At 25.9% G+C, this 11,635-nt stretch overlaps 1 protein-coding gene across 1 annotated transcript; it reads left to right on the top strand.

The window, feature by feature from the left end:
- Positions 1-507: 507 nt before the first annotated feature.
- LOC145848424 (uncharacterized) lies at positions 508-7,705 on the top strand. The gene is made up of 10 exons (XM_082953897.1): positions 508-617; positions 1,488-1,582; positions 3,108-3,227; positions 3,760-3,855; positions 4,250-4,369; positions 5,114-5,239; positions 5,661-5,775; positions 6,352-6,561; positions 6,621-6,815; positions 7,240-7,705. The coding sequence occupies exons 2-10, from the start codon at positions 1,516-1,518 to the stop codon at positions 7,703-7,705; spliced, it is 1,515 nt and encodes a 504-aa protein (XP_082810023.1). The 5' UTR covers positions 508-617; positions 1,488-1,515.
- Positions 7,706-11,635: the final 3,930 nt, after the last annotated feature.

Below are 11,635 nucleotides of genomic sequence, written 5' to 3'. Positions count from 1 at the left end.
TCGAAAAAAAAACACTGAAAATTTTCCTTCACTTCATTTAAAGTAACTTCTTGTACTTAGTGCCAAAAAATTTAAAATTGAGATTTTTAGAAGTAATTTTTAGTTTAAAGTATTTATGTTTAGTTTAAAGTATTTATGTTAACGCGTATTTGAACTAAATGTTATAAAATTTTTATGTAATAAGTTTTTAAATAAAATTCATTTGATATTGTAATTAATACGTGCAAATTAACTTGATTGTTTTTGAATTAAAGAAGTAGTCCAGAGTAAGCACGTAGATTGGTACGTTTCTGAAATCTGCAGCAATGTACACTTTTTTTAATGATTTTGCTAAGAAATACTTTTTTATCTTAGTTATAGCAGTTTATACTTGTTTAGTTTATTTAGTCCTTTATACTTATTTTAGCACTTGTAAAACGTAATTCAAACATATAAACAAACTTAATATATTTGTTTTAGTGTATTTATTTGTTCACGAATTACATTTATTTTAAAATTTTTTTAAAGGAAGTCTATAAATTTGGTTGATTTTAACTTTCAGAGTTTAAATAAAGCTACAAGAGGTTAATTAAAAAACTTCACAGTTTCAAACAATTTGGATCTTACTAGACTTTGAAGTTAGTTAATGTTTCTGAATAAAATTTTTTACATACTTTCTTTGATTTTAATTTTTTAACTACTTTTAAGTGTAAGTTTAAAATAAAAACTTTCGATTTAGTTTTAAATTAGGTATTTGTATTTTAAAGTCATTTAAACATATTTTTAACATTATATTTTTAGTTTTACTTTTGTGTTCGTGCTTTTACTATGTGTAAGAAAATTAATATTTACTTATTTCCAGGACTTTTGATACATTATTTTAAAAAAAAAACAGCCTTAAAACTTTTTTAGAGATAGATTGTAAATTTTGTAGTTTCGTTTTTTAATCAAAAAACCTTAATAAAATAAATTGCTAAGACTAAATTTTTCTAAAATATATTTTATACTATCATTTTTGATAAAAGTAAAACGACAAAACCTTTTGAAATTGATATTGATAGAAAAGTATTTATAAATTTTTAGTATTATAACTTAGTCAATATTATCAAATTTATATTATATTTTAGCATTTTTTTAAATTTTTCAACAATATTCTAAAAGTTTGGCTTTTTAATCTGATAAAAGCAATTTTTTTAGTTATAAACTTAAAGCCTAACTAACTATGTAATGTTCAAAATAGATTTATGGGAATTTTATATTTATTTAAAATGGGAAAATTTTAAAAGTACACATAAGTGCGAAACGCGGGAGTTCATAGAGGGTGCTGAGCAACATAGATTGCATTGCATTCTGTTAACTCTCATGTCTCATAATTCAAAATTTAATTGCTTGTTTAAGATTTAACATTTTTACAAAATAAAAACATTATCCTAGGCAGATAAACTGCTCTTTGCTCCCCAAGAAATCATCACGCGTTTGTGTTTCGTTGTGTATTTTATTTTTTGCAGTTCTATTTTGACACAACCCCGTTACGAAATGATGATAAAAGAAATTATCCTACTCCTGCTGGCAACACATTTTTCACGGGCTGAAACCATCACAGGTTTTTTTTAAACTTTTTGTTGTTTAACGTTTGTTTAAGGTATCTAAATCGGACCGAAAAATAATCAGTTTTATTGGTTTTTATGTAATCATTGTTGTATCAAGTTTGTATAATCAAGTAGTTATTACAAAACTTACTTCAAGTGCTGTTAAAACGAAACTTGCAACTTTGTGTTGAACTATTTTAAGTTTCTATCTTAAACTGTTTTAATATCGATCAAATAGTTACATATTAAAATAATCGTAACAAATATCTTAAAACTAAAGTTTAGTAGATACTTGAAAAGTTTTTTAGATTATGTGTTTATAAGTTTTAAAATTTTTTTTTTGAAAAAGCTTATTTTAAGTCTACAGTAAAATATTTTAAATTCAATTTTCTATAGATAATATATTTTTATGGATTTAAACAACTATTCTGTAGTTAAAAAGAGCAAGAAAATAAATGATTTTGTTACTGAAAAAAAGAAAAAACACTAAAAAAGATTTATTAAAAATATATGATATAGTTCGTGAGCACAATTTATTTTTTAAACTCGTTTTTGAGTTATTGTGACGTTTTTATCGAAAGTGTATAAACGTAAATTTTTAGTTTTTTTTTGGATTTAAAAGAAATTATTTCATAAAAAACATAACCGAATAACTTTGAAAATTCTTTTAAGTTGTTCGTATTTAATTTTACTTACTTTAACTTTTCAAACTTTATATATACGTTTCATATTAGTATAAATACTTAAATTAGCTTTTATAATAATTTTATTTCTATATTGTTAAGTACAAAAAGGTATTTACATTAAAAAAAAAGAAATATTTTCTGTAAATAAAAACTAAATTAATTCTTGCTTTAGCATCATTACTTTTAGCAAACTACTTTATTTTAATTATTTTATAGTTTCAATTTTTCGTTAATTACTAAAGCTTTGATGTAAAGTTTCTAAATAATTGTGCTATTAGAAAAATCAAATAAACTAATTACATTATAATTGACATGACGCTACGGTTACTTTGAATTGTTTTTTTATACAAAAAACTTATTATATTAAAATTAAAGTATTAAATACAAATATTCGCTTATTATTAAGCATTAGTTTGTGTAAAAGAACAATTCAAAACAAAGTAAATGTAGCGTCATGTCACTATAATGTAATTAGTTTAATTGACTAATCTAACGGCACAAATATTTACAAACTTTATATAATTGTTAACTTTAAATAACGTTTTATTATAAAAAAATATTGTTTTTTTTTTAACTTTTTGAGTTTTTGAAACAGGTTTTCCATAAACGAAATATTGTTGATTTTCTAAACTAGTACACTCTATGCATGTAGCACAAAAGTCTACGTAATATTAAATTAATTAATTAAAATGAAATAACGACAAAAATCTTTAATAAATAAATTATTATCATATAATTAAATAAAAAATAGTAAATCAAGTTAAGCCGTATTCGGGGTCAAAAAAAGTTTATTATCTCCCTTAACTTCTTGGTTTATGCAAACAAATAACTAGTAACATTTATTGAACAAAAGGAGCAGGCAAGGACACCTGTGCTCTTTCCTCATGTATTAGAGGAGATTGTAAAACAACAGAGAATAATGGATTTGTGTGTCAGTGCCCACCTGGGTACAGTGGAGAACTTTGCAGCGAATGTAAGTTGAAATTTTTTTTAAGTTTATAAAATACATACATAAAATCGCAAGCTTTAGAACTTATAAATTTTGCATTAATGGTTTTTATAGTGTTTGATTTAAAGCTAATGTTTTTTTAAAACCTAAGCATTTGAAGCAAATAAACTTTTTTTATTACATCTATGCATAAGTTTGCATTTGCAGCTCAGTTCGAAAGTCTGAGTACAGCATTTAAAACTAAATTATATTTGTTTCATTTTACAATAAATATATTAGGTTTTGATCAAAAAATAAAAAAAGACAAAAATGTAAAGGCTTACTTCTGTTTAAACGACAAGTACAAGTGTCTTTATTAGTCGACTGTAAAGTTGTTTTTAAAATTATGTAATTTGGAACTAAGTATCAAAATACTTTAATACAAAAGTTGATTTTAGTCGTTTCAAATGCTTTCAAGCTATAAACTTTTTGTATCTTGAGTACAGCATAAAATGTAAACTTAAATTATCAAAAAACTAAAAAGTGTTATAAGTAATTAAAAAAAAGATGTTTTTAGACAAGGAAATGTGCTACAATTGTTTTGGATTCGACCGGTACTGTAGATGGTTCCTAGACACCACACAGAAGACCTGCGCAGTAGCTGACTTTGAAGGTAATTGAAAGTTGGCTCGACTTTCTTAATTTCACGCGCAGCTTTGACTTTGTAAGCAATTCAAGCTGTTTTTGAAGCTTAAAATTTCAGCAAACTGTTTAGATTAGTTCTAAAGCTTAATCCAAGCTTATTTTAACAACATCTAAAAGACATGCACTTTGAATGACTCAGTGCTTTTGCCTTGTTATGTTTAATAGTTACGTGACTAATTTGATACCAAAATACAAAAAAATCTAATGTATAATTAACATAAAAAAAATTGTTTTAGTTGTGCTTATAAAAAAATACAGTGATGCAGCTTTTTTTTCTATTAAATGTAGCTTTGACCCTAGAACTAATTATTATAAAATTTTCTGCTTTAAAAAAGTTTAGTAGTCAAAAGTTTATCAAACAGGCGAATGCACAAAAGTATGCCAAACAAACCAACGTTGCGTTAGTGTCAAGTACATAAACTTCGTTGGTTTGCAAGTCAATTATAACGTTTGTGCCAGGGTAAAAGAAGAATTGGCTGTATGTAAGTCAATTTAAAAAGTGTATACATACAACTAATATTTAATAATAAGTTGGAGTAAAATTTTATTTTTAAACAGCCGTTTTAGTAATCTGGCTTTTTTTGCAAGTTTATCTGGTAATGAATACAGTAAAATTATAACAAAATCAAGTGTACTATAAATTAAAGCATACTTTTTAAAATACTTTTAAGGTAAACGGATGTTTTAGTGTTTGCACCTTAATTAAGCACTACTTTTAAAGTGTTTAAATTTGTTGAAACATTGAATTTTGTAATATTTTTTATTCTCAGTTTTTAATAAAGTTAAAATGATATTTTAATTTTCGTTGCTTAAATAAAACAATTTTAAATTGAAGTTAAAAATGTATAACTAATGAACTTAACTTTGTTTAATAACGTTTTTTTTTAAACACTTTTCTGAACTTTAAGTATAAATGTTCAAATTTTCTCGTACTAGATGTATAACAAGTAGGAACTTTATTTTGAACAATTAATATGCTAAAAATATGTTAATATAAACAATATGAATTTGAACAATACCATTTGAGTTTAAAAGTTTTCATATTTCTTTTCAATGATTCAAATACATAATTTTTTCAGTATACATTTTTAGTAACGCACAAAAACTAGTCCAGTTATAACCACCTTAAACCAGTGTTTACAGACATTCTAGGTTTGTCCGATGACACTAAATAGAAGTATGTAGAACTCTTAAAAAAAAAGGTTTAGTATGTATTTTTTCACTAGACATACTGTGCAAGGAAGGCAGTGTGGAGTGCGACAAGAACACTCATGATTGCATCCGGTCAACGTTCCAGGTGTCCAACCAGGAAATTGTGGACTTCAAGTGTGTCATGAAGGATCAGCCGAAGCGTAAGTGAAAAATAGTGTTAAAGAAAATCAAAAGTAGACTCAACTATATATTGAATGAAAAAATTATAGTTATACAATTATTAACTAATTTATAAATGTTAGTTATTGTAATTTTTTTATTTGAATACAACGATAGTATAGAGAGACTACCCTAAATAATTATATAATTTAACAAAAAGAATCAACATCATAAAAAGTATCAGCTGTTTTTAAAAATATATCAAAGTTTGGCTTAAAAAAGTATTATAAAGCTTATTTAAATAAACATTGCTTTATATTTTTGTTTATTAGTTTTTATAGTAAACTAAGGTTTTTAAAAATTTTCAAATCAAAAAGTACGCGTATTCAAACGCATTAAACTGCTTTTAGTTTTAATCACCGGCGTACTTATTCTCACTAAATGAATTTTCACCTGAAACAGCAGATTCAAACCTTTACATCTGCGGAATAGTTTTGGGAGCATTAGCTGGAATAGCTATTATCGCAGTTGGTTGTTATTGTTATTTGAAGCTAAAAAAAGACAAAGAAATTAGAAAGTTAGTGTTTTTGTTTTACTATGAGTTTAGTAAAATTAATGCTTTTATTAATGACTTTCACAATAAAATTTTATTTAGTCCAACCTTCTAAATTGTATATAAATTTCTGTAACTACTGAACAAATTTAAAAGACGGAGCAATAAAGTTTCTGTTTTGAACTTTAACAAACACTTAAATTTTTAACTTTGAATATATCGATCCTCTAAAAAACACTTTTTTTTTATATAAATAAATTTAACTCGGTAAAAAACTGTACTTTATATAGATTATTATTTAGTACAATAATTTAATACATATAACTAACGATGTAGTTTTAAAATTTTTAATAACTGTAATTAATAAATTTATTATTAGTTAAGTGTTAGTAGCAGTGTTATAAATCAAAGAACATGTCGACTTAAATTAATTTAAAAAACATCTCGTTGTTTTCGCCCTTTTTAAAACTTTTCAATGCAAAACCAAGCGCCATTTCAAGAATAAAAAAACAGTTGGTACGTTTCAAACAGCAAACAGCATATCTTAGTGTTAGGTGAACAGCTGACACCTTTGGTTGCAATTTATTAATTTAAAACCAGCACTGCAGTCAGACGCAATACCGGAGGTGCGCTGGCGAACCGCGTCGAGACGAGCCGACTTTCAAGGGAAATCACCGAGCCTGACGTCACTGTACAAGACGATGATTCAACAGAGAACGTAGCGATTGAGATGAGCGACAGCCCTCTGGCTCCACCTCGCGGACCCTCCGCCCCCAAAGATCGCCTTTCGACACCGTCCCCAAAACCAAGGTGAGCTTTCGAAACGAAACGTTTGTAAACAAAACGACTGATCGGCAACTTGTGTTTAGAAACCCGGGGACTTTTGGTGACGGAGAGCGAGAAGCGACTTCGGATGTTCTTAGATCGCTGTACAGCGATGGACCGTCTACGAGAGCTGAATATTCTACTCCAAGTTTTGAGAGACCCCCAAAAGCTGCTGAGGAAGTTGCTGCTTCTTCTTCCAGAAAGGACGATACAGCAGCGATTTCATCCTCGAAAAGAAGGTGAGTTTTGAAAATTAAGGATTTTAATAGCATTGTACTGTAATTTTTGAAATAATTTATAAACTTTGTGTGAAATTAGAAAGGCTAGGATTCTTAAATTTAAAATAAATAGTAGCTCAACAAATTATAAATCAGTTCAGTTAATAAATACCTGGTGACTTATTGATTCAACTTTGGTGTTTTGATATGGTAATGAATTTAGATATGGTAATAAATAATACTTAACTAAAAAGTTCATTTTGTAAAAAAAGAATTATTTTAAAACATTTTTTTGGTACTTTTTCAAAAAACTTTCTAACTGTTTTAATAAAACACTCAATATTTTTAAACAATTGAAACAAAAGCTACTAGTAATTGACATGAAGTGATTTACTTAGAGTTTTTAATTATTAAAATTGTTAGATTAGGAATAAATAAAAAACAGCAGAAGAATGCGTTTTGTGATGTGGTTATCTAGATCTTGCAAATCACCAAAGGAGGTTGGAACGGATGACCCACATCAGAATCACGAAGTTGGAACGGATGACCCACATCAGAATCACGAAGTTGGAACGGATGACCCACATCAGAATCACGAAGTTGGAACGGATGACCCACATCAGAATCACGAAGTTGGAACGGATGACCCACATCAGAATCACGAAGTTGGAACGGATGACCCACATCAGAATCACGAAGTTGGAACGGATGACTCACATCAGAATCACGAAGTTGGAACGGATGACCCACATCAGAATCACGAAGTTGGAACGGATGACCCACATCAGAATCACGAAGTTGGAACGGATGACCCACATCAGAATCACGAAGTTGGAACGGATGACCCACATCAGAATCACGAAGTTGGAACGGATGACCCACATCAGAATCACGGAATTGGAGAGGCATAAACATCGATGCGCATTTGTTAGTTTGATGTATTTTTACAATAAGTTACTGACAGTTTTGTTGAATACGAAAAAAGTTGTTTAAAACATAATTTTAAGCACTAGTAAGTTAACATTTAAAAAAAACTATCTTAGAAAACTTTATGAAAAGTATTAATAATCAGTACTCGTAAGCTTTTTAACATAACGTTTAAAGCTGTGTAAAAAAAATTGAAAAAAGTTTAAAAGATTTTTAAATAAATTTAGCATTTTTGTTTAAGGTAAAACGAAAAGATTTGCGTTACTTTTTTTTTGCAATAATTTTAATTTTGTCAATTTATTTTTAATAATAAATTTCAAAGTTTTTCTTAGATTACTTTTACGTTAATAACTCAATTTTATAAATATATTTTGGGAATAAAACTTAAATTTATTGTGTCTACTGTTTAAATATTTTCTGGTATAATTTTCATAAAGATTTGTTTATCATATAACGTCTTTAATTGTAAGCACTCCGCCTAAAATCTTTAACTAATTTTATAGATTTACTTAAATGTGATTTAGTTTATTGATAGTTTCTTATCAAGTTTATTCTTTTATTAATATTAATGTTTATTAACAACTTAAATTAGTTCATTTTTCTACCCGTTAACTTTGACTTTTTTTTCAAAAGTTTTAGTATTAAATTAAAAGAAATTGAAACAAGTTTTAGATGTTAAGTTTTCAATGGTTTGTTAAAGCTTTTTAGCTAAGCAAAGCGTAATAGTTAACCAGCTTTACCGAAAATAACGAACTGTAATTAGTTTGTTATTTTGTGCTTGATAATTTGAATTACTGAATTTTTATTTTATACTCTGAAACTGTAGCTTATTTTTGCTAAATCACTTACTACTTAAAGAACTTTGTTGATTTAAAGAATTAGCAATAAAAAAAATCATTTAGGTAATTAAAACACTTAAATACTTAAGTACTTAAGTTTTTACAATTAATTATTTACCTTTTTGAAAACCATTTAGTTTCTTGCTTTACTAGTTTTCTAACAATAAGCTGTTTGATAAGCTTTAAAGTAAACATTTTTAACTACTGCTTTGTAAATTTTGTTTATTATCTTGTTAAACAAGTTTTGAAAGCTTTAAGATAAAACTATTGACTGACTTTTTAAGTCTTTAAAAAAATATTTTTCAAGTACTAAAACTAAAAAACTATTTAATAAACTTTACATAGATTTTTTAAACAGAAACAACAAATGTATGTGCAGTTTCTTATATATTTTTAAGTATTTACCTAAAGTTTGTTTTAATTAATTGTATTACAGTTTAAATAATCACTACTTTTTGTAAATAATATTTCCGATTCTTTTTTTAGTGAGCGTTGTCTGTTTATATCTTACCTTTAAATGAAATTTTCGATAGTATGCTTGAGCTGTTAAATGTAAGTTTGATGCAGGCTAAATTAAATTATTTAAAATTATTTAGATATAAAAATATTCTACAAAAAGAATAAAAATCAAAAGTGGTATTACATTTCTAACTTTAGTAAAGCAATAATCTCCTAATTAAACAGAGCTTGTTATAAAAAAAAAACAAAGTATTGTTTTAAATGGTTTTTGTAACAGTTTTATTTAAATAAAAACACAGCTCATATAGTCGTCTAAGTATAATTGTATCGTTATATCTAGCAGCTCTTTTTATGTATTGTGTAATTCAAATTTTTATGTGTTGTATGTGTGAGTTATAAGTTGTTTATGTCTTCAATGTTTTTTTTCTGACGTTATAATAAAGTGTGTTTTAATATGTCTAAAATGTATTTAATTTCATCATCTTTACCGTAAACATTAAGCAATTGTATAATATCAAAAAAATCATTATGAAAAAATTAAAGTTAATTAAAACTACTGTACTGATATAATATAGTAAAATAGCTAGAACAATTATTTTTAATAATGCATAAAACCAGATCCGTATTTAAAACTTTTAACAATTTAACTTTGTACCACACACAAGTAAATGAATTAGCGTCATAAAATTTTAGAGTACTGTTTTTTTTTTATTCTCTTAAACTTTCTGGCCAAAAAGCGCTAAATTAAGTTTTTTTTTTATTGTTTTAAAAGTTTGGTTGATCTGTGTTAGTAAAACAGACATTATTTTATAGGAGTTATATGAATAACATATAGTAAGCCGACTATTAAGAATTTTAAACATGAAAATGTTGTTAAAAAACTTTATATCAATTGGAACTTCATTTATAGTTTTTACTTAATCTAGAACTTTTTTTGGGGTGTTATTTTGTTATTAAAACGTTTTTGTCTTCTAATAGAAAAACATAAGTATCATTAATTTAAAGAAACAAATTCTAGTACTTTTTAAATCTAAATTTGTAACTGCAAGATTTTTCTGGTTTAAGAAAGTTACCTTTTACCAAAATTTAAACTGCATACTTGACCACAAAATCTAAATCCTGCGTTTGTAAAGTAAGTTAAATTTTAATAGTTTGAATAAATATATACTTTTTTATACTTAAGCTAAAGAAATAGTTGTTTAGTCGAAGATTTTTTATGACTTAAAACTGATCTATATATCAGTTTTTATGTCCATAATGTATAATGAAATAGTTGTAGTTACCATCAATTTCTATTACAATTTTAATTACATTTAAAGATACAGAAACTTTAGGTTTAAAATCTAAGCGTAGTTAACTATAAAAATGTAATAAAAAAACCCTATTTGAATATTTTTTAAAAATATTAGATACTTTTGTTAATTAGTTTATGATGAGCATTACAAAGAAAGGTCTTCATATCTTTTATAAAATAAGTTTCAAAGTAAAAATTCTTTAAGAGTATTTAAATTAAAAAAAAATTATGATTATAATTAGACCTATAATTAATTGGTGTACAGTACATTAACAAAATTCACGAGTTTTAAGACAACATAGGCGAATAGATAAAAGTGTTTGTGCTAATAATTCTAATTTGATTTTTAACTTTTTACTTCTAGTGTTACTTAGTCAAAAATTTTAAAACTATTATAGTTTTATCTCACCACTTTTATTTAAAGATTTGTTTAATTTTATTTTAAACCGATATACAGTTAAACCGTAACTAAAATCTGTTAAATAAAAAAGTATAATAAGTGTTAAACATTTGCTTAATGCTTTTCAAACAACAAAAAATATAATTAAGCTTTTCTTGAGCAGAAACGTTTTTTCTCTTAAAAATATACAAACATTTTTAAGGAATCTATTTAAGTTTTAGTATTAAATACAAACAAAGTAACTTGAAATGTTGAAGATAGTCTAAGCAATCCGTATCCTTTTTTTTATTGTTGTTTGAAATCCGCTAAAAACTCAAACAACATCTAAATGAAAAATAAAAGATCAAACTCATAAAAACACAAAAATTTGAAAAAAAAAAATTAACAATTTTTTATTATTATTTCTATAATAATGTTTCAAATAATTCTCAATTTGGTTTTACAAAGGTTCATTTAACTACTTAAGCTTTGTCAGAATTTGTTAAAGGGGTACTGTCCAACTTTAATAAGGGAAAAGCAGTTTGTGCAGTTTTTCTAGATATAAGTAACCTATTGATGGTGTAGGTAGAAATATCTTACTAAGGAAATTGGAATGTTACGGTGTGAGAGGAAATATGCATCCACTAGTTAGTTCGTATCTAGATGGTAAGAAACAGTTTGTTAGCTTTGAAGGATATGAGTCATTCAGTGAACAAAAATGAATTTGGGATACTACAAGGCTCAATGTTAGGACAGTTGTTATTCTTAATACATACAAATGACTTACAGAATAATACTAGTCTAAGCGTCCACAACTTTGCAGATGATACGATGTTATACACAACATTCAAAAAAAAAACACACTTAGATGACAGTAAAACTTTTAATACAAAACTAAAAAAGGTATCAGATTGGCTTATGGTAAACCAACTCATACAGAACC

Source organism: Thalia democratica, unplaced genomic scaffold (genome assembly GCF_965202585.1).
Source record: "Thalia democratica unplaced genomic scaffold, ktThaDemo2.hap1.1 HAP1_SCAFFOLD_1411, whole genome shotgun sequence".
Lineage (NCBI taxonomy): Eukaryota > Metazoa > Chordata > Thaliacea > Salpida > Salpidae > Thalia > Thalia democratica.
The sequence above is the reverse complement of the archived record's forward strand: the minus strand, read 5'-3'. Positions and strand labels throughout refer to the sequence as shown.

Coding starts and splice junctions, on each gene's coding strand:
- LOC145848424 (XM_082953897.1), top strand. CDS start 1,516: ATGATGATAAAAGAAATTATCCTACTCCTGCTGGCAACACATTTTTCA. Junction 3,228..3,759: donor TGGAGAACTTTGCAGCGAAT/GTAAGTTGAAAT, acceptor AGATGTTTTTAG/ACAAGGAAATGTGCTACAAT. Junction 5,776..6,351: donor AAAGACAAAGAAATTAGAAA/GTTAGTGTTTTT, acceptor ATTTAAAACCAG/CACTGCAGTCAGACGCAATA.